At 33.8% G+C, this 24,859-nt stretch overlaps 1 protein-coding gene across 37 annotated transcripts in view; it reads left to right on the forward strand.

Moving 5' to 3' along the window:
• The window catches only part of RIMS2 (regulating synaptic membrane exocytosis 2), a 570,663-nt gene that overhangs the window by 248,703 nt on the left and 297,101 nt on the right, over nt 1-24,859 (forward strand). For all 37 annotated transcript variants that reach the window (XM_073229921.1, XM_073229922.1, XM_073229923.1 and 34 more), the window contains one exon: nt 22,514-23,439. In XM_073229921.1, coding sequence (XP_073086022.1) covers nt 22,514-23,439 — 926 coding nt within the window. The remainder of the gene's footprint in view (nt 1-22,513; nt 23,440-24,859) is intronic.

Consider the following 24,859-nt stretch of genomic DNA (forward strand, 5'->3'; position numbering starts at 1 on the left):
GTTGGAAAGAAAGATGATGTAAATATAAGTGTTTATAAGTAACTGCTAAAGAGGATCAATGTAGAAAAAGGCAAGCATTGAGTGGATTCCATACTACAAAGATAACAATAATTTAATATTGGAAATTTAATATTGGAATATGTAAAGAATTAACATTTATTTCTTTTTACTCACTTATCTAGAAATTTTTCTTTATACTTGAAGATAATATTACTGATGGAGTGCTATTTAGATATAGTTATTAAATCACATATGACTACATACTATACAAATGGAAACATTTCTAAGATTTGCATCTATGATTTCTATTTGTAGAGCAAAAGAATACTATCCTATTTTATGACAACATTTTTGTGGAGTGGGTATTTAATATTTAAATGTAATATATACTTTGAGGGATAATAAATTGTCAAGCAAAATTCTCATTCCATCACCCTTGGGGTCCCTAAGTCATTAACAGCTTGGTAGATTTCCTTTGGTGCATGTGCCATTTGGAGTCCTGTTACAGAGGCTGCTAAGTACGCTATCTTGGAGGAAGGATCATCTTCCAGTGCAGCTCCCTGGTGCCTGTTCAGTTCTCCAGTGAATGCCAAAGACCAAATGCTCTGGATTTTGGTTGAGGGAGAAGAAACTGTGGAGGTACCCTAGTTCTGATCTTTTTATCTTTTGTAGCCACCTATTCTTTTTGCATGACTCTGACTTTCTAATTTTACTTTATGCTTATATTTCCTGTTAACAACTCTAAGGAAGCAGAGCTAAGAAAGTAGGCTTGGGGTTTAGGAGGTAAGTCATATATTTTTAATGTGAATGATTGAAATGTACTGGATCTGCCCTGTTTACACATGATCTTCTTATCTGAAAGTATATTTAGAATCCTATTGCTTTTCTTATCCAGTACTTACTACTGGATAAGACTGCTAATTCTTGAGTATAAAGAGTCTTAGTTATATAATTTTCTATATTCACTCTATCACGTCTTCTAATAGGACAAGCTTTTGGTAATTTTAGGTACATGTTAACATCCTAGTTATTTACTCACTTTGTCAAAGTTTTTGAAAATTTGTTTTTAAACTCTTATTATACTTTATAGTTTTAGATTGTAAATTATTTACTGTCATATGGTGTGAATTTTTATATTCAGTCTTAGCTCTTCCCATATTCATTTAAGGTTTTTTTCTTTATGAAGTAATTTGGTAGATGAAAAGGGAAAAAAGTGTGGAGTTGCAGTCACAGAGTTAAGTCAGTTTTCTTACTGATATTTTTTTAGAGCCAGAGAAACTTTTTTTCAAGTTGTTGTGAATTTTCTATTGCCATGTGTAATATATTTTTAATAAGAATTGTAAGCAATTTGTTATTATTTTTTAATGTTTGTTAAGTTGACCTATAATTTTGATAATCCAAAAATATTTGTAATGCCCTCAAAATATTAAAAATCTGCTAATGTTATGGGGATGATTCCTTGAAATAAAATAAATAATCTAAGAAAAATAATGTAAGTAAAAAAGTCATATTCTGCATAGAACAATGAGCTTTCAAATATGTGCCTAACAGTTGAGCATATTTCTTTTTTTTCATGTTCAAAAAATAGTTTGATTTCAATATTTTTTCAATTGATAGCTGTAGAACAGTTGCGTGTCTGTGTATATGCCCATATATATATGATACATATGTATACACACATATATACACATGCAACCCAAAAGCTGAACACTCAAAGGATGACAGTTTTTTATCTTAAATAAATAAAGCCAAAGAAATTATTTGCAGTACTGTTCAAAATGGAACTTAGTATATGCTGTGATGTTGTTTTCTGTATATATTGGTGATTGTACTATAAAGACAAGTAAAAACATGAAAATATAATTACACTTTTAGGAAAATCATTAATTAATTCATGATTCAGCACCACAAACAGTCAAGAATCAGAGACATCTGGATTGTAGCTCCCTATCCCTCCTGTGTACATGCTGCAAGTAATATTCAGGCAGATTGTATTTAAAGCAGTCTTCCACTGCAGTGTCTATATCCTTTCCCCTTACTCCAAGATAGATTCTAATGACTTCTTTTTCCCAAAACATTATCTGAGAGAGTGAAGGAGCTACTTTGACAATAGAACTACGGTTGCAACTTCAGCAGAACTGGATCCTGTTTTTTCCCATATGGCATAGTTAGCTGGTTTGCATAAGGGGAATCAGCACTAACAGAACTAAGAAACACAGCAAGTGATGAACAGCATGTAATATGGATGCAATAGCAGTAGAGTCAAGCAGGGAATTGGAAACTAATTTTAGCAGTTTAATTAGAAATGAATTAAATACACACAAAAATGTTTTTCTTTATTTGAATTTTGAAAGTAAGATTATAGTTAATACACTGGTAATATTTAAATTCTACAGTTTACAAAGCATTTTTACATACAAGTTTTAACTTATTAACCTGGCACAAAGTAATATCTGTGACTTTTGCATTGGAATGACATTATGAAATATTTTTCATTCAGAAGAAGCTGTCATGTCTGCTTTGTGGTAATAATTTTCAGTTGTAACTGATTAATTTGTTAGGAACAAGTTCACATGGCAATTTGGAAAGAAGGGACAAAAGAAGGTACAAGAAAAGAAAGTTGAAGACCTTTTACAGTTTATCGGGATATGTCTAAAAGCATTCATTTTATTATTATTTATTATTGAGGTACATACAATAAAATGCACATATCTTAGTGTATAACTCTGTGAATTTTGATAGGCGTATGCACTCAACTAACCATCACCCAGATAAAGATATCAAACTTTCTCACTAATTATTTTCCTCTTCACCTATTTCACCCATTCCCCTTCCCATCCCCTCACCGTGGCAACCACCAGTCTGTTCTCTGTGATTGGTCTGTTTTTGTTTTTGTTTTTTAATTCCACATAGAAGTGAAATCATATGGTATTTGTCTTTCTCTGCCTGACTTATTTTACTTAGTGTAATACCCTCTAGGTCCATCCATATTGTCACAAATGACAAGATTTCCCTTTTTTGGTAGGGGGCGGGCACTGAGTATTATTCCATTTATATGTGTAGTGCATCTTTTTTATCTACTCAACTATAGATGGATACTTAAGTTGCTTCCACATCTTGGCTATTGTAAATAATGCTGCAGTAAATATAGGAGCACATGTATCTTTTCAATTTTGTTTTCTTTGGGTAATTCCCATAAGTGGAATTACTGGATCTTACAGTATTTCTATGTTTAGTTTTATGAGAAAACTCCACACTGCTTACCATAGTAGCTGTACTAAAAATTTACATTCCTACCAACTGTGTATGAGGGTTTCCTTTATCCACATCCTTGTCAACACTTGTTATTTCTTGTCTTTTGGTATTAACCACTCTGACTAGTGTGAGGTCTTATTTCATTGTGGTTTTGATTTGAATTTCTCTGATGATTAATTATGTTGAGCATCTTTTCATATGTCTATTGGCCATATGTATACCTTCTTTGTAAAAATGTCTACTCAGGTTCTCTGACCATTTTTTAATCAGATTTTTGTTTTTTTTGTGTTGTGTGAGTTCTTCATAATTTTGGATATTAGTCACTTATTGTATGCATCATATGCAGATACATTATCCCATACAGGAGGTTGCCTTTTCATTTTGTTGATGGTTTCCTTTGCTGTGCAGAAACTTTTTAGTTTGATGAAGTCCCATTTGTTTGTTTTTTTAGTAAAAAATTATTAATGCTAATGTTCAAGAGTTTACTACCTATGTTTTCTTCTAGGAGTTTTATGGTGTCAGGTCTTATGTGTAGGCTTTAAATTCATTTCAAGTTTATTTTTGTATATGGTGTAAGACAGTGATCCAGTTTCATTCTTTTGAATGTAGCTGTAGTTTTCTCAACACCATCTATTGAAGAGACTCTCTTTTCTACATTGCATATTCTTGTCTCCTTTGTCATCTATTAATTTATCATATAAGCATGGGTTTATCTCTGGGATCTCTTTTTTGTTCCATTGATCTGTGTGTCCATTGTTGCATCAGTACCATACTGTGTTGGTTACTATAGCTCTGAAGTATAGTTTGAAATGAGGGATCCCTCCAGCTTTGTTCTTCTTTCTCAAGATTGTTTGGCTTAAAAGCATTCCTATTTAAGTAACCAAAACATTCATCCTACTTATGACACATCTGCCATATATATAATACTAGATGCAATAAAATAAACATCAATTAATATTTCCATTAATAGTTTGTTTAATTTACCACCTTTAAATTGGCGGCATAGTATAGGTAACTCAGGTCTTTTTAAAAAGCTTTCCAAAGAAGTTTCAGCTGAGTTAATTTTTTCCTTTAGATATTTTTGGAGACAGTGAATATCATTACATTAAGCTTTGAGTTTTTCCCCTCCAAATCTGCAGATTCTCAGAAGTTTAATAATAGCTAATAGAGTATTAGCTAGAAGGAAGAAGAGAGCAACTTGAAAAATGAATCTGGATCCTAGTTGGGGTGCGGTGGCCTTCCTCCCTTTTCCACCACTTTGGGAAGCAATTATAATCCCCTTCCACCAAAAACCAAGTGAAGGGAATCTCTGAGTTAATTTTAGTGATTAGAGGTTCTAACAGGAAGGGGGTGAAAACATTCTATTTCCTGGGCAGCTAACTATTTAGGTAATAGAGTTATTGATCTGCCTATTCTTGTACCTATTTCAACAGAGGAAAAGACAGTTGGCAAGAAAGGGAGGAGGGGATGTGTGGACAAAGAACAGTTTTATTTCCATGTGTGGGGTGGAAAGGAATGTATATGATTCATGAATGTCAAGGTTATGTAGCAACACAAGCAACTCTGAAATCTTAGTGCTTAACACAGGAAACTAGTTTACATCTTGCTCTTATGTAATGTGGTACAGTATGGCCCAATATAGTACTCTGTGTGAGAGGGACTCTCCACAGCATCTGCCTCCTATGTGGTTCAGCCATACCAGCTTTATCATCTTGCAGCTGCACTATCCGGTATGTGTGGGCAGAGGAGGAGGAACTGGAGAATTGGTCATGGGTTTTTGTTTTTTTACCACCACCTCAGCCCAGAAATGATACATTTTCCCTCACAGTTCCTTGGCTGGTATCAATCATTTGGCCTCTTACATCTGGAAAGAGGATGAGAAGTACAGTTTCTGTGCCTAGAGGGGAGGAAAATTTGATGTTATAGGACCTAGCAATGTCTACCACAGTGAGTTTCCTATAGTTCAATTTGATGTCATTGAAGATGTCTATACTTGAGCCATTCTGAAGTATATGGAATGGGAAAGGTAGATGTAACAGAACGCAGTGGAATGTATTGACTGTAGGACAATAGTAACATTTTCATATTTATTCCCTGGAAAGCTAAGACAGCTCACTAAATTGCACGCATAAAGAAATGGACTATTTTAAGAGTATGGGTTCTGGAGTAAAACAAACTTGGGCTCGAATTCAGCCTCTGTCACTCCCTAATTGCTTCCTTTTACCTACGCTAAGCTTCACTTTCCTTATTTATACAAAGGGTATTATAATAGAACCTTCTTCACACTATTTGTTAGAAGCAAATGAGATATGGTAAATTAGCATGCATAGTATTTAGCATATAGTAAGTAATCAAATGTTGCTGGCCAAGTTAGGTATTTTGGGGGCTAGGAAATGGGTGGACTGGAAAGAAACTAGGAATAAAGAAAATGATGTGGGGAAATAAATATGACAAAATATTTTAAATTCAATAATTCTTCTAGGTTCAAACAAAGGAAATGAAATTTGCTTTTTATACTGCGACTTCTGCATATCCAGTAAGCAGACATATCCAAAAATAATGCCTTTCATCATTGAGCACTTACTGTGTTTCAAATACTGTGTTAACCACTGAACATATATTAGCTCATTTAATTTTTATTACATTTCTTATTACCATTAATAGATCAGGAAACTGAGGCCACACTACTAATTCCAGGGCTAGGTTTAAAAATAACTGCCTATTATTTTGTTAAAGTGGTGTTCAGATTTTTATTCATTATAAGTAGCTATGAATATACTATAGTTCTGTTGTGGAGTGAGGTATAAAAAAAGTAATGCAACTTCTGTAACACGCCATGCATTATCAAGTAGGCAGCAGATTAAGCATTTAATTACAAGTGCTTTTTTAAAACTAAAGACATTATTTTTTGGTTTTCTCTGGTATTTGTTATTTTCCCAGGTGTTCAACTGGTTTTAAGATTGACACTTTCTCTGTATCTTTCTTCTATTGGGAGTGTTCACACAGAGCACAGTGTTTAAGGCAGCAGCTTTGGAACCTGAAGAGCTGTTGTTGGTGTCCACCAGTCAAAGATAACTGGGAACATGTCCATAGTCAAGTTTGATTTTATTATTTGCTACAACCATTAATTAATTTTACATTTTTGTGAAAATTAATTTCATACCTTGTGGGGTATCTTAGCTAGAACAGTTAAGGGAATCTTGTTATAGGATTTGGGCTTGTATTAGGTTGTTTGAGGAAAGAGTCAAAGATGTAGGCATCTATGTTGAATTTGGATGCTGTTAGAAAGCAGGGGCAGTTTGAGTATCTTAATTTTTGTTTAGGAGGTAGGAAGAACAGGGGCACTAGAGCTATTCCTGGAGAAGAACGAATAGTCACTTTGCAGCTGAGGGAGGGGTATGCTTGGTCATTTTGCTTGCACAGTGTCTTTGCTTTTGCCTATGTTCAGACATGATGGAGTAGCATAGTTTTTGCCTTATCCTGTGATAGTCACAAAGAGTCCCTATCTGATGTTAATATTTGTAAAATTGTTTACATTTCCCAGGGGTGTACCGGTGCCCAACTGATAGCAACTAGGCCATCTACAAGCTGATAGCTGTAAAGGCAGCCTTTTCTCTCACTAGTTTTAAATTCTTACTCTGCCATTTACCAGCTGTGTGATTTTAGCTGAGGTAAATAACTTTGTGCTCAGTTTACACATCAGAAAAATGGAGATGATGATGGTATTCTCATCGTAGGATTATTTTGAAAGATGAGTGAGTAGGTACATGTAAAATTCCCAGAATACTACCTGGTATATAATCAGTGCTTAGTTTAGCTAAATCACCACCACCACCAATAGAATAATAATAAAAGCAATAATTTATAATACTCTTCACCACACACATTAACTTATTGCATAATGTATCCATGCATTCATACCCCGTATAGAAGTTTATCTAATTTGTCTATCAAGTAGACAAAAATGCTCGTGTTGGCTAATCAGGACATCCTCTCTTTTGTTCATTGGTGGAGAAACACTGCCAGATTTTTATTGTTTAATGTCATTTGTGAAATACATCTATTCATTAGACAATACAACATATATTTTCCTACTAACCTTTTTCCTTAATTCTAAATCTATTCATTTAGTCCCTCAAGAAGTAAGATTCATAGTAATCCTTTGTGTCACTCATTTTTCTTCTCTCCTACATCTAATCTCACAAAGTTTTACAGATTTAACCTTCCAAAAATATTTTGTTTCATTCCCTTCTTTAGTTAAGGATGTCATAATTTCTTATCAGAATCATTGGAATAATCCAGTTGATCTTCCTACTCCTTGACTTATCCTGTTCCTTGTTTAATGGACTGTTGCATGAATTAACTTGCTAATTAACATAAAATATCTGACAGCCTCCCATTTGTATACAGGATAAAAGCACAAAATGCTTAGCATAGCACAAGAGCCCTTTAAATATTCACCCAGTTTTAATTTCTGGTCTCTCCTGCCACTTCTGAGTTTGATCCTGATTTTCTGTTTCTACTCAACTGTTTTCTATATTTTTTTGCGCCATTTCAAAGTCTTTGTGCAAAGCATTACCGCATAAATAATTCTGATAAATAATATAAGTTGCAGAATGTGAAAATCTAGAATAATGAACATAATTTGAAAATAATTTTTGTTGTGGAAGATCTCAAAATGATGATTCAGTTATATAATGTAGTGCCACATAATGGTAAGGCCTTTCAGTTTTCTCTGTATAACTCAGTGGAGAATTTTAAATGCAGTTTGACACAGTCTTTCCCTGCCTACTGTGCATATGCTGACCATTGGATCTTTGGAAATCATACCTACAAGGTTTTTTTTTCTGACTTCATAAATACACTTGAATATACATGTTACAACATGGAGCACAAACAAAAGAGTGTAGGATGGGGTGGAATGCCATGATGAAAGAATTGCAGAGATTTTCAGGTATTATTAAATTTAATCCTAAGGTGTTTGTTTTCCTATTTTGAATTCTTTTAAAAAGTAAAGTTAACTATAGCTATCAGTGACTGAGAAAGAATTCTTTTACTCTCCCTGACTCTCCCTTTCTCAAACAGTGACTAAGCTCCTGTTAAATGTCAAACTCTCTATTAAGTATACTTTGCACTAATGAATTGCAGTCTCCAGATGAATAGTGACGACTGTTTGGTTAAGCATTGCAATTTTTTTCTAGTTCCTTGTTTAGCTGAGCAGTGGATGTGCTGGTAAATAAGCAGTGGCATGCTGGTAAATATTTGACAATCAGCTCTCCATGGGAAAAAAATCCTGATTTATAGCATTTGCTAATTTTCATAATGCAAATATTCCCTGTATGGATGATTTAAGCTACTTGAAAACAAGTCTGGAGATAGCTCAAGGATGATACAATTGCTCAAGGAAATTAACAAAGGACTACATTTTTTTGCATACTGCCCTGCTACTCACAGTGTGTGGCTGTCAAACTCATGGTGGAAGGAGGGCAGATGAGTTAAAGGAAGCAGGGCTACATTCCAGTCATAAAGGAGGAAGGGCCTAAGTATGAAAGGTGTATGTCAGCTGGGTCTCTCTCTTTCCATTAGGAATAAACAGCTCTGTAGAAGCTCTACCTAGTAAACTTTATCTAAATCTGACTGGCCTGAACTATGTCATGTGACCACCCATAGCCACAAGAGAGGCTGGAAAATATTTAGACTGGGCCAACTGTTGATCTGAAAAAAATTAAGATTCTATTTGTAAGAAAGGAAAGAGATATAGATACTCAGTAGGCAAGCAGCTTTGTCTGCCACGTTCTCTTTTGCCTTTGTTCCTGGTTCAACCCTATGAACTCTATAAAGCTATAATTCCTTACTACTATCTCATCAACTTACAATTTAAAGCAAAGTGTATTTTGAACCTTCAGGCATGAACCCCTGTGTTCAGTAGAGCTGTTTTAAGTTAACACAATTCTAGACTTAAATGTTCTAGGGTTTTGGTGAAGAGGTTATCCTCCTTTCTTACTCCTGTGTTGCCTTCCATGTAGAGAGAGCTACACCAGAATAATATTCTTGGCTTCCCTGGATTCCCTATCTTACCCTGTCCTTGGGGATAAGAAAGGGAACATAAGTAGCACTTTCTTCTTCTTCTTTTTATTTTGGGAGCAAGCTGCACACAATATGCATTCTTTTTTGGTCCTGCTTTGAGTTTTACTGGGACAGGCTATAAAATACTCTTAGACCAGTGTCATCTCTGCCTGGATAAGTGTGTGTGTATGATTCTGAGATTTGATATTAGGAAGCCCACTTTTACATAGATAAAATTCATTCTCCAATTTTAGTTTTATCAGTAATAGACATATTCTTTCATATACTACCTTTCTAATGTATTTCTGAATTAGCTTAGTAGTTGGGTGGGAGGTCGTTTAATGTGAATTATTTTAAAACAGCTTCTTGCTATTTGAGCCACTTTGAGTGTGATTTGTTTTTATCACTTTCTAGCCTTAAATAGAACAAGTCTAATGTCATAATTATCATATGAAATTTTAAACATGCAACCTCGTGATTCTTGATCACAAAAGGTTTTGGTTTCATTGAATGACTGTATTTACTGTAGAACTGGAAATACTTTAAAGTATAAAACTGGAAATACTTTAAAGTATATAAATACTTATATACCAGGTGACTACTTGGTATATAAGGGTCCCAGCGTGCTTACTTTCTGCAAAGTAAAAACCATTTTCCATAGAAACAGAGTTCATAATAAGCATGATAGCTGCTGATGAGAAAGTTTATTTATAGACTCTAGAGTCTGTATCACGGACTCTGTGTCAGCCAAGATTTCAGTTGCAAGTAGTAGAAAACTCGACTGAGTTTGGCTTAAAAAATAAAGGGAATTTATTGGTTTACCTGATTGAAAAATCCAGAGGTACTTATTGCTTCAGGTGAGAATTGATCCTGAATCATATATATAACATGACTTGGAACCTAATTTCTTTCTTTCAATTTTTAATTGTCACTAAGTGGATATGGACTCCATTTTGGGGATTCTCCTCCAGCTCATGATCCTAAATTGACTTTAGTAGCTCTGAGAGTTACACAAATGCTCAAAGAACAGGATATCAGTGTTGCAGCAATGTCAGATAAGTGTCCTTAAGAGTCACTGAGATTGGACCATTTAGGTCATCGCGCTATGTCATTATGAACAGGGGTGGTACTCTGCTTATTATGGCTCACCCCTAGGACAGAGAGGCATATTCAATCAAATCATGAAGCTGAGAAGGGAGGAGACATATTCTCCCTTCCAAGAAAGAAGTGAAATAGGTGACAGAGGGCCAACAACGTATATTCATTACAGTTGTTTCCATTTCACCTATTTTTAGTTTGTTACCTAACACATTTTTAGGGACTAGGCATGAATTAAAGGTTAACAAGGAATTTCACTGTGTGGTATTATTTTCTATCAGTTACTTTAAAAATTGCTAAGGATACTTTTCTACAAATGAGGTAAAGTGCATAACTTATCTGGAGGAATTTGTATTAAAAAAACATGTTCCATTTTCAGAAGAAAGTAACTCCAGAGTCTAATGTGGTGACTTATCTTCACAGTTTCCAACATACCTCTTAGTTGATACCCTTCTTTTAATGTGATGTTTAGAAGAGAACATCATGTTTGAAATATTATCAAACTATATAAAAACACTTGTTGAAATTTAACAGCCTTCTTTCATTAGCTCAGCTCCACCAGTGGCTTCCATCACATTCTGTTTCAACTTATTTGGAGTCTAGATCCAGCAAGCATCACACTTTGTTTATCTTTTTTTCCCCCCTGGCTGTAATATATCACTGGCATAGACACATAGACCAATGGAACAGAATAGAGAGTCCAGATATTAACCCAAGCATATGTGGTCAATTAATATATGATAAAGGAGCCATGGATATACAATGGGGATATAACAGCCTATTCAACGGCTGTTGTTGGCAAAACTGAACAGCTACATGTAAGAGAATGAAACTGGATTACTGTCTAACTCCATATACAAAAGTAAACTCAAAATAGATCAAAGACCTGAATGTAAGTCATGAAACCATAAAACTCTTAGAAGAAAACATAGGCAAAACTCTCTTGAATATGAGCAACTTCTCGAACACATCTCCATGGGCAAGGGAAACAAAAGCAAACATGAACAAATGGGACTATATCAAACTAAAAGCTTCTGTATAGCAAAAGACACCATCAGTAGAACAAATAGGCATCCTACTGTATGGGAGAATATATTCATAAATGACATACCTGATAAGGGGTTGATATCCCAAATATACCAAGAGCTCATTTACCTCAACAAACAAAAAGCAAACAACCCAATTAAGAAATGGGCAGAGGATCTGAACAGACACTTTTCCAAAGAAGAAATTTAGATGGAAACAGGCACATGAAAAGATGATCCACAATGCTAATAATCAGAGAAATGCAAATTAAAACCACAATGAGATATCACCTCACACCTGTTAGGATGAGGCAAACAACAAATGTTGGCAAGATTGTGGAGAAAGGGGAACCCTCCTACACTGCTGGGGGGAATGTAAACTAATTCAACCATTGTGGAAAGCTGTATGGAGGTTCCTCAAAAAACTCAAAATAGAAATACAATTTGACCCAGGAATTCCCCTCCAAGGAATTTACCCTAAGAATGCGGGAGCCCAGTTTGAAAAAGACATATGCACCCCTATGTTTATCACAGCACTATTTACAATAACCAAGAAATGAAAGCAACCTAAGTGTCCATCAGTAGATGAATGGATAAAGAAGATGTGGTATATATACACAAGGAAATATTCTTCAGCCATAAGAAGAAAACAAATACTACCATTTGCAACAACATGGATGGAGCTAAAGGGCATTATGCTCAGTGAAATAAGCCAGGCAGAGAAAGACAAGTACCAAATGATTTCACTCATCTGTGGAGCATAAGAACAAAGCAAAAACTGAAGGAACAAAACAGCAGCAGACTCACAGAACCCAAGAATCGACTAACAGTTACCAAAGGGAAAGGGACTGGGGAGGATGGGTGGGAAGGGAGGGATAAGGGGAAAAGGGGACATAATGCACACATAATGTAGAGAAGGGGCACGGGGAAGGCAGTATAGCACAGAGAAGGCAAGTAGTGATTCTATAGTATCTTACTATGCTGATGTACAGTGACTCTAATGGTGTATGTGGTGGGGACTTGATAATGGGGGTAATCTAGTAACCACAATGTTGTTCATGTAAGTATATATTAATGATACCAAAAAATATATGTCTATCACTGGCAGAATGTAGAGGAGTGTTAGAGACAAGCTGGTAAGAAGGTAAGAGACCTTTATTGAATGGAGAATTACTTCAAGGAAAGAGAATTATTTAAAAAGAGGATGTTTTATGGAGCACTACTTGGGGTGCAATTTTATCTTCACCTCCTCAATAAACCTTCCTTAAAATTTCTTCATGTTTTAATGGTGTACATATATGTTTGTGCTGTACATATATGGTTCTGGGCAGACTTTCTGAGACTGGGAATGGAATGAAACAGTAATACCATAATGAAACACAAAATATACAAATAATTATGTATTTCAGCCACTATTGAAGACAATTTGCTAAAGATTTTGCTGTATAGTATTTTACTGGTCTTAAAAAATTAATCAAGACTATCTATCTTTCAGAGTATACAGTACATATGTAAATGGTGGGCTGATTAATGCCTAATTTGAAGCAATGCATATTGCTATAGATAGCTAAGGAACACCAGCGTATCATGCTGGCATGCAGATGTTAGGTGCTCTTTTCTCTGTGATAAAGCATTCTGCTAACTGGAAGATAAATCAAGTTTCTTTAGTTGAGTCAGAGCTGAATGTGCAGATCATGCAGACATAATTTGTGACAGTCCTTTAGCTTTACCAAGATATATAACACGGCATGTGTGTATTTATTGGCACATAAACATAGGGATTCTGTAGGAAAAGTTCTATAACTGCAAATACTAGTATAATGAAGGTTCCCACATTTAAATAAAATATAGTTTGCTTATTTTTTTTGTTTTGTCATAGTAGATGCTCCAAAATGTACTGTATTGATTTGGCTATCATGAATTCTCTTCCAAGAAAAATCGTGTTTAGGACATGCTTTTTTTTTGTACCTGTCACTCTCAGAAATAATGTGATTGAGTTGTATTCTCATGCAGATTGGTGACAGGTCACTTGACCGACCGGTGAAGAGTCTTCCTCTTCTGCTGTCAGGAATCAGCTTTTCTCTGACCCCTCTCTTCTCCCTATCTCAACATTCAGTTTTCACCACATCTATGAGAAAGTCACTTAAATCCTCAAATCCTTCTTACAAATCAACAAAATTGCACAAAAAAGATTCAGTAGCTGGGAGAGTGAAAGGTTGATATTCTCAAAACTCATACACTGAAGGTACATCTTTTGCTTGTTCACTTGAGAGTAGTATTTTGGGTAATTTGTGAGTTTGCTTTACAAGGTAAAATATAAGAAAGGAAAACAAGTAGTATGAATTTTGCCTAATCCTTTTAAGTTTATATTGTAGATATACTGGGCAAGTTGGACAAGTGGCATTTATTTATATCATAGTGTAAAAAATACCTTGCTGATGTAGCTTTATTTACTTATCATTAAATATTTATTGAGTACCTATTGTGTACCACGTATTTGGAAATAAAGTGACCAAAACAATGATCCATGCCTGTAAAACTTGAGGAAATGGTAAACATGACAAATGAAAAAAATACCACAGAACGTGACAAGTGTTAAGAACATCTTTAAAAAAGCAAAGCAGGTTAAGGGGGTGGGGCTGGGAGCCCAGGGGGTGGAGATGGAGATTGAAGGATTAAATAGGGTGGCCAGTGTTGGCTTCCTTGAGAAAGTGAAATATGAGGGAAGACTCAAAGAAGGTCACTACTGATTAGAAGAATAAAAAATATCTCTACTTTTATCTGGAATATCAACATTCTAGGCAGGGGGAGCTGCCAGAGCAATGGTCCTAAAGTGAGAACAGGAGGGAAACCAGTGCTGCTGGGTCTGAAAGTGCCAGGGATGAGCAGTAGAGCAGGAGACGAGAGAGAATGGGTGCCAGATCCCATAGTCCTTGTAAGCAAAATGGGGTGTTACTGAAGGGTTTCAAGAATACTAGTAATATGATCTGATGTGCATTCTTGCTGCTGTGTTGAGACTGAGCTGCAGAGGGATAGAGTTGAAGCAGGGAGACCAGTGGGAAGTTTTTGCTGTAATTCACATGAGAATAATGGCGACTTCATTAGGCTTGTAGTAGTGGAAGTGGTGAGAAGTGTTTGGATTCTGGATATATTCTATGGGTAGATCCAACAGAATTTCCTCATGGATTGGATGAGCAAATGGAAAGAAACAATTACCATTAACTGAGATGGAATATACTGCTTCTACTTCAACTCACTTATCTATATATCTCATTTTAAAACACTGTATGATCCTTTTTCCCAATAAGTACACACTTAAGGTGAAAATAAATTATACATAATGTTTATTTGCAGATAAGCAGCATCCGTCTTTTATAATAGTACACACTTCTAGATGGGTTTGCTTCCTTTTATAGGAAGCGATTTCTCTTCTCTGAATAGCTGTAGTTGTAGGCACCAACCAAAAATCTAAAAGGTGTTTTTTTGGAGCAAATAGAAAAAGGAGGAAAGAATGTAATAGGTGCATTAAATGAGTTCAGTAAAGGAAATTAAAAGTCATATTAAAATAATATAACTGTTTTAGGGGAGAATGGACTTAAAACAACTTTCTGAGGGCTTTCACCGATCATTTGGGGGGGGGGTAGTTGTTAGCTAAGCTTGCTTATAGATATTTTTTCCTCCTTTGTTTCTCCTCTTCTGCTCATTGTACTTCCTTATATTGTTTCAGTGAATCTTTCTTTATTGTAGGATTGTTTCTAAGCCTGGCATAGACTCATATGGAGCACCTTAAAGAAGGGAAATAAAACCAGGTTTAAAGTATCTTCTAATATAGAATGGTTCCTAGTCTTTATGTCTTTTTTCTGACATGGTATTTTTGGGAGGGGTAGTTGGAAGAGAAGAGTTGGTACAATGAGTTATTATAATGGAGCATCATTTGTGCACTATTTTCTGAAGATTTGAATATACAGATTTCATCTTTCAAATATAAGTTGAAAATACCATCATGAATAAAATAAAAATTAATTTAAACTGGTATCTGATTCATAGAATCTTTTTGTTATTTTGTACTTAATGAAGGAGTCTATAGATTCTAAAATTAGAATTATTCTCATGAAAACTTTTTAAGCCCCAGATTAGCTCATCATAAATTTGAATGCACGGAAAGTACTTACCCAGAAAATTAAGAAAAAAAACCCCAAAACAAAATATGAAACATTTAAAAGTAAAGAGTTAAAAATTGGAAAATAGCCCTTAAAGAACAGTATAACTCTTGAAGGGTAGAGAGGGAGAAAAAGGAGACCCAGAAAGATTGGTAGAGTGTAAAGTTATTAGAAGGGATGTGAATGAAAGTCTGAGATAGACAAATAAGAGGAACACTCAACAAAGTTGGTGGTGGAGGAGGATCAGCAGCAGAGTGTGCGTTGCAGTTGGGAGAACACTGCAAAGAGAACTCACTGAGATGGTAACATTTAATTGGAAGGAAAAGAAGGCTTGTTACCATAGCATCAGCTGTAATGTTGTTTCTGGAATCTTCTGGACTTATGAGCTTGGAAGAATCAAAATATTTTGTGGAATTTTTATTCAGTTTGATATGGACTGTGGGGTCCAAATGGTTGAATTTTATTATTGGTTGACATTTCTATGAAAATGAGTTACCTTGAGTTTTTCTTGCATTTCTGTTGGAATGAGTGTTTTTAGGAATCTCTGAGGGTAAAAATTACTGTCCCTGCTACTCCTTCACAATCTGAGATCTGTATTACTTCTAGGTGAGAATTCTATAGATGAATGTAACACAATTAGTTGAATTGTGCTAGTAAATGTTCGTAAGCCCTCACTTGAACTTGAAACTTGGGAACCCCCCAAAAAAGCACAGCACTTTGATATTTCTTTCCCCATTTAAACGCTGACCTTAAGTTTATTTGGAATCACTTAAATATAATTCTCAGAACTGTACTATTAACATATAGGTAATTGGCTGTGGGTAGAAAGAAATTGGTGGTGTTATTTTCATTTCTATTTTTTATGTTTTTGAATGACTGAATAGAGGCATTGTTAAGAGATAAAGTGAGCAAAGCTCGATTTAAACTCAGTGTAACCAATTTCTTAGCTCATAGAACACATTATTTTTTTATTAAATTTCTATAGAAACTGTTATTTCCTGTCCCATTACACCTTTGGGGAAGCCTTCTCCTTTCCGTAAAGATTGAGAAACTTCTTATTGAATAAATGAAAAGAAATTAGAGTAGGCCTATTAAACTATTACCATCTTTTGTTACCATTATACATTTGATAGTGAAAGCAGTGCAGTAGACTTATTAATAACAAACACAATGAATCTGTTGTTTTAGAAGTACTGTAATTCATTTAAGAGAATGGTTTACAAATTTCTGAATCTGTCTGTTTTAAGTATTGTATCCAGAAATGCCTTGGATGTAGGATGCATTTGGTGTTCTGTATTGTGAGGCACTAATCAGCTAAGTATGATAATCCTCCTAACAGCGTACATTCTTACTTGACCTGGAGCTATATACAGCCGCATAATAACAGCATTAAAGAATAACCTGTTTCTTAACAGGCCCATTACTACAAGATTTTATGACTCCATCCATAAATGAGTGTTATTTTATGTGTAAATTTTTAATAATTGAGTTTTGAAAAAAATGATTGTAAGTAGGTAGAGACTTTCAAATCCTTTGATTAAGGATGGATCCCTGTGATTTTGCCAGAGCTACAAGGATTAAATGAAAGCACTGCCTGGCACGGTGTTGATGTATTTTTGTCAACATGATGCTTCACTTTCGACAGATGTGCACTGGTTAAGCAAAAGGTAAAAGTATAATAATATGTTAAATATTGTGATATGTAAAAAAAGATTGACTAAAATTTTTTTTTTCAATTAACATACATTGATTTGTTACAGGAATTATAGGAATGAAGCATAACTTTCATGTTTTATAGGATTGGATACTTCTGTTAAATCCTTTATTTAATGAGTCTTAACAGCTTCAGATTTCAGAATTTGATTGCAATGTTATGTTTACACTATTTGGTTAGTGTTGTGTAATTGAATTAATAAGTATCACTTAAGTTTATTTAATAATATCTATGCTTTATAAAGTTTTTTACAAGGTGGAGTAAAAAATATTTTTTTCAGATTAGTGATTCTTTAAATGTTTCTATTTTTTAATAAAAATGAGTTATTTAATGATCTCTACTAGTAAGGATTATGAGTAATGTTTTCATAGAAGAGCTTAATTTCAATGACAATATTAATATACAGAAATTTGTAATCCTTCAATTCTTTACTTTCAATGTTGTTATGATTCTTAAGAATTATATAGGTCCAAAGAATTAAAAGTTAAAGTATATAAATATTAAAACTTAAGTTTCTGTGTAAACTCCACTGTCCTTATGAATGTTTTCAAATATTTAGTGGAATATATTTTCAGAGACTTGATGATTATTTTATAGTATATATTGTCAGTATTTTATGTAGTATAACACAAACCACATACAATGGTAAATATCATAAATATTAAAATAGATACTGTGGTAAAAACATAATGAATTAATAATATACAGTATGTAAATTGAGACTGCCTTTGGGAAATTGTTGAAAGTGACTTAAATTGGGAAAGAATTTTTTTATTTGAAGATTTCCTATCAGTCGGTCTGATTTTTAGACATGGAATTTTAAAAAGACTAATTTGTAGAGTTTCTTGCTAAAACTATTATGCCTAATCAGAATGACATTTATAATGGAGTATCAAGGAATACATAGCAGGAATATTTAGAAATAGATTGAATAGTTAGTCAATATGACAAAAATGTATAAGCAATGAACAGAAATGCTACTGACTGAAGTAGATTTATGATATATATCTGTATGTGATTTTCTATAAACTGGTTCTAGTTAAGACCAATATAATATGGTGAAAGAGTAAATGATTCTAACAACTAGGTTCCAATAGAGACAATTAAGATGAAATGATTATTAGGTAAATACAATGTGTACTAAATATGTACTGGTAGTGTTATAGCTTAAATAGGGATTGGTTGATATATAGGAATGAAAAGTAAGGCCCAATATGATGTCACAAATACATTTTCATCTAAAAAAAAAGCATAATTTTGGATTCTGTCTCAATTTCTCATGGTCTTTGAAGAAAGGATTGAGCTAAATAAAACATTTCAGATGAATTGTTCCATTCTTCTGACTTAGAACTTCTACATCACATATTAAGTGCTTTATGATTGTTTAGAGAAGTATACAAATTATTATTATATCCTTTTACCTATTAAATGTTTTCCATCTGATAGTAATAAATGCTAAGGATTGCTAATTATAAAGGCCAGTGGCAAAGATAGAGATTAGAGATGTAATACTTAAATTTTCTTGGATTTTCTTCAGTTCCTGAAAAAAATGTAGTATCAAAGAAATACAGTAGTTTTAATTTGAAGAAATATATATATATGCAATAATTCATGGCATAGTTGCTAAAATTTTGACAGAGTATTTTAATACTTTGGAGTATTATAGCAGATTCGTCATTGTTTGTTGAGAGTATTCTTGGAATAAAATCTTGCCTTGCTTCTAGTATAGCTTTAATATGCTGTAAGGTACTTTACCTAAAAGTTTTTTTTAAAAAACTTAGTCCATGTTAAGTAATAGTGACAATAGTCATTCCAATTTCAGCAATCATAACCACTGTTCTGTTTTTACTTAAATCCAGTAGAAATCAGCATCTACAGTATGAATCACATGCTTCAGGCAAATTTCATAATCTCTAGAATCAAGTGATTGCTGGATTTAATATTGAATTTAATTTTTCCAAGTTATGATTTGTAAGCACTTAGATGGCTGGCTAAGGACTAATTAATAATAGATTTTCTTTTGGAACTGAATTCTATAATAAATAAATATTCTTATTTATGAATAAAATAGAATATATTACCTGTGTTTAAAGGCTCACTATCTTCACTTTATACCCTACTTATTTGCATAAATTTATGACAATTCCTTAGGAATGAAGTGTTCCTTTTCCCCCCACCTCTGTCCTACAATATCAAGTGTGATATTAAATATATTACTAGAAAACCCTAATGTACAAAGAAGTTCTGTTCTAAATGTTTAGTTGTATAGTGATTATCACTCAAAATTCATTTGCTTAGGAGGTCATTTTGTAAATGATAGTTGGATTTCTGAAGCCCAACAAAACCCAAATTAACATATAATAGAGCTAAACCACACTGCTTGTAAAAATAGTTCCTTTTCTTTTGAGAGGGAGGAGTAATACTGTTTTCATTAAAAAAATCACATTTTACTTCCTTTTTTATATTTCTAAAATTCAATACGTATATATAGCTGTAAAATTTCCTACTCAGTCACACAGAATTTTAGGGAAGTTAGAATTTGTTTAATTAATATCTAAATGAAATATTAAAATTTGTTTTTTTATGTATCACATTAATCTGAGAAACACTAGAATCTTACTCTTGGAACAGTATCAATTTCTTGATCTTATGAATTTATACATACTGTTATTTTTTGAGACAAATATATTTATTAACTTAAATTGAAAACAATTCTTATCATTTTAATGGTTAGATGTTCAATTTGAGAAATAACTGATATAATTGCTTATTCTTTGGAGTTCCCTAGAGAAATTCTTATTTCTCTCAGTACTTTTTTTCTTTTAGTACAGTAAGTTAGATATTAGTAGCCAAGTAATGAGACGTAAGTATGTTGCAAATTGGCACCAGTTAATTACATCTTGAGAGGAGTATCCTTAATGTTTTTTTGCTATGCTTGAGGCTTTCATTTAGTCATATCAACTTGATGAAATTATGGTATCAAGGTTATAAGATTATAGTCCCTAAGAAATGGAAGATTCATTCAGCATCTTAAAATCAAGATTCATCTCTTAATCATTTCTATATTCCTAGTCTGTATTACAGTGGCATTTAGTTCTTACCTGGAATATATTTGTTAAAATAATATATGAGTTAATGCATGTAATCTATGTCTATCACTTTAAAGTACACCCACTGAAAGATTAAATGGCTATATAGTTTCAAATAATCGTTTAATAGCAAAAGTTAATAGGACTGAGATACCCAGATCCCTTAATCCTAGTTGCTCATTTCATGATAATTTGCTACCATGCTAGAGTAACTTTTTAAGTCGTATGCATAAAAATAATGAAATGAATTATGCATAACAGACACACATATATAGGATGTTATCTAGGCCAATACTGTGAAATTTATTTTGAGTGCTCTGGTTTTGATTGTATGTTTTAAAATGTAGGAGTCTGGTTTTATGTAACAATTGTAAACTAAAAGATTCATAATTAAATCCTAGATGGTTTATATGTAAATGTAGGAATGTAAAGGTAAAAAAATTTTTATCCAATTGCTTAGTCGTAAAACAGGGGAATAGACCAATTCCTTCATTTACTGCAATACTTTTTCCTTTCTGGTTCTAGGTTAGCCTAGCAATGTTTGTGTGAGATTTGAAAGGTAGAAAGTTACAGAAGCCATCATTGTCAAGCAACACTTATTGGCAGACAGATGGGCAATGTGAGTCTTAGTGGCTCCTTGGCAAGGTGCTGATAACTGACCACCCTAATACTCTAGGCAGTGGATAATTGGGGACAAATTCTCAAAGACTTGAGATTCATAGCAGCTTCCTAATGACAAATTTGAGAACCCTGGTCTTTGGTTATTCAGGCTAAGAAAGGCAGCATTAATGCCTCTGGCCTTCATTCCTTAGCTGGTTTCAACAGTTTTGTAGCTTCTGATTCCTTTATTAAAACCCTTACTCCTGGAAAACCTAGAGTGACTTCTGTTTTCGTTAATTAACTCTAATTGGTACATTGGCAGATTGTATTCCAGACACGGGGTAAACGGATTCAGTGACACGGGAGATAGAAGCGAATGACAGGGTTGTTGGGTTGGGTCATCCCACATGTATCCTTTCTCTGCTCCTGCTTTTGGGCCAAAAAACTGTTGTCTAACAAATTCACAACTGAACTGTCTAATCCTCATCATCTTTAACTTCAGCTGACCCTACTTTTTTTATTATCTGTTCATATATCCTGGCAAAGTCCCCTAACATTTATTCTAAACCTTTTCTGTCATCTTGAGGATTACAGTCTCATTGCTTCTCATGTATAGTAGTTGACATTATCTGAGTTTGTGACCGAGAAGAGGACAGTGAATATTTTGTTGGCAGGGTACTATGTGTGATTGCAAGGTCCACCACATTATACCAGTGTTAGAGGGGCAGGTTGAAAACTTAATACAATCTATTCTTCTGAGGCTGTATGTAAATATGAGGGGTCAGGTATGAAGACAGAGGAGACATGTCATCAAGTTGGCCTAATCTTAACGAAGATGGAATAAAAGTAGCAGTCATTTCTTTTTGCAATGAATTATTGTTGGTATTTATTTAAATTGGTTATCTCAAGTTAGAGCAATAAAGGAGGGTTGGAGATACAATGTTAAGGTGAAGATTAGTTGAACCAGTACTAGGAGTGATCTCGATAGCCGATGAATGAAAAGTGATTTTTGAGAACCAACACGTAGTATTAGAAAGTACTCAACTCTTGAGCAAGTTGGTTTGGCTTCATTATGTTTTGTAGTAATTTTCACATCAACAAGTTAGGAATAAAGAGTACAGAAGGTGGAATTTTTCTAAGCTTCTCTATAATAGTTGGTAAAAACTGACATGTATTGAGCCAAGCAAGGAAATTAGAATAAAATCTATTTTTGCAGCAGCAGAATTTGATGTCCATAATCTAATTTCAGGGCATAACTATATTTTATATGTAGTATGTCAGGCATTTAATAACCATATCAAAATACCTTTTAAATTTCCTATTTGAATGGAATAAAATGTATTAGTAAAACTTTTGTTACGGCACAACTTAAAAATTACATTTTAAAAAAGTAGCACAACTATTTAAATTTACCTGTCAACCTGCTAGTGAATCAATAAAATGTAAAATTGTTTAAATGTTGTTGTTCTCATCATTCTTTTTTTGTTTTTGTTTTTGATTATGTAGGAAAAGAAGTCCATCAGTGTCCAGAGATCAGAATAGAAGATACGACCAAAGGGAAGAAAGAGAGGAATATTCACAGTATGCTGCTTCAGATAGTACAATGCCTAGATCTCCATCAGATTATGCTGATAGGAGGTCTCAACATGAGCCTCAGTTTTATGAAGAGTCTGACCATATGAATTATAGGGACTCCAACAGGAGAAGTCATAGGCATTCCAAAGAATATATTGTAGATGATGAGGATGTGGATAGCAGAGATGAATATGAAAGACAAAGGAGAGAGGAGGAATACCAGGCACGCTACCGGAGTGATCCAAATTTGGCCCGCTATCCAGTAAAGCCACAGCCCTATGAAGAACAAATGCGGATTCATGCTGAAGTGTCCCGAGCAAGGCATGAGAGAAGGCATAGTGATGTTTCTTTGGCAAATGCTGAAATGGAAGATTCCAGGAATTCTACGCTAAGGATGGAACGACCATCAAGGCAGAGATCTATATCTGAACGTAGAGCTGCCATGGAAAATCAGAGATCTTATTCAATGGAAAGAACTCGAGAGGCTCAGGGACCAAGTTCTTATCCACAAAGGACCACAAACCATAGTCCTCCTACCCCGCGGAGGAGTCCAATACCCATTGATAGACCAGACATGAGGCGAACTGACTCACTAAGGAAACAACACCACTTAGATCCTAGCTCAGCTGTAAGGAAAACAAAAAGGGAAAAAATGGAGACAATGTTAAGGAATGATTCTCTCAGTTCTGACCAGTCAGAGTCAGTGAGACCTCCACCACCAAAGCCTCATAAATCAAAGAAAGGAGGTAAAATGCGCCAGGTTTCATTGAGCAGTTCAGAGGAGGAATTAGCTTCCACACCTGAATATACAAGTTGTGATGATGTTGAGATTGAAAGTGAGAGTGTAAGTGAAAAAGGTAAGCACTATATTCTAATTACACTTTTCCCTGTAGTTGATTAGATAAGGATTTTCTTTTTAGGTTGTACTTCCGAGTAAACATTTAATAGTTAGATTTATTTTTAAAGTTTTTTTTTTAGTGGTACTGATTAAATGAAGAAAATTTCAAGTTTTAAAAAGTCAATATATTCTGTTGTTCATGTAGAAGAAAAGTCTATTTATCTAAAATTGTTTTTGCTTTGTTTCTGAAAATCTTCTTGCATCACTTGATGGCATATTTAAAGAATATCTATTAGGTATAGATGTAAAAATAATATCTATTTTTTGTGTTTCCTTTTAAAAGTAATAATATGTTTACTAACAAACATCTGAAAAGTTCCTCAAAGTGTAAAGAATGAAATACAAACTATTCATAATCCTTTCCCTCAAATATCCCCATATATAACCATTAGTAACATTTTGTTGTATTTTCTTACCTTTTTCCTATGCACGTATATTTTATATGTTTATACAATTAGTATCATACTATGTATAATCTTGTATTCTAATTTTTTTCAATTGACATCATATCATGAGCTTTTTCCCAAGCCCTTAGCCATTCTTCAGAAATATGTTTTAAGGGGCTGCACTTACATTCTATCAGAAGGATGTACCATAAACTGAAGTTCCTTTCTTCAGGGACATTGTAGTTGCTTCCAGTTGCCAATATAAATAATATTATAATGTTTATCTTTATATATGATTTTTTTGCTTATATTTATTGAGTATTCCACAAATACATATTTGTGCTTTGATTCTTTAAAGCTTTTAATTCAGATTACCAACCTGCTTTCCAGAAGGTTTATAATGCTCTTGTCCTCCTGTGAGATGTGCTCCAGCTTTCAGTCTCCATGAGCTAGGTCTTTGCATTGAATGCACCACAAAAAAATGCTGTCTCTTGTCTTCTTAACTTGAATTTGACCATGAAGCTGAGTGTTTTGTATGTTGGTGTTTGATATCTTCTGTGAATCAACTGTTTATTCTTTTTATTTCTTCTGTGCATTACTACCCATAATATTGGGTATTAATTAGTTTTTCTTTTATTGATTTGGGAGAACTTTTTATATGGTTAGGATTTTACCCACTTAACTGTCACCCATTCCAACTGTATTTCCCATTTTGGTGTTTATCTACTAATTTTCTTTGGTCATTTGGAAATACTGAATTTAATATAGCAAAGTCTTTGCATTTTTCTTGATTTTTTTCTATTTCCTTTTATCCTTAGAAGCTCTTTACTGATTCCCAAATCAGTTAAATATTCAACTGTATATTTTCTTATGTTTTTATTCTAACATTATTTTTAACCTTTAACTTTTTACTTTTAACTTTAACCTTTAATTTTAACTTAATCTTTCTGTAATTTATTTTGGTGTATGCCAAAACACCAGATAGGTGAGTAT

Source organism: Manis javanica, chromosome 2 (assembly GCF_040802235.1).
Source record: "Manis javanica isolate MJ-LG chromosome 2, MJ_LKY, whole genome shotgun sequence".
Lineage (NCBI taxonomy): Eukaryota > Metazoa > Chordata > Mammalia > Pholidota > Manidae > Manis > Manis javanica.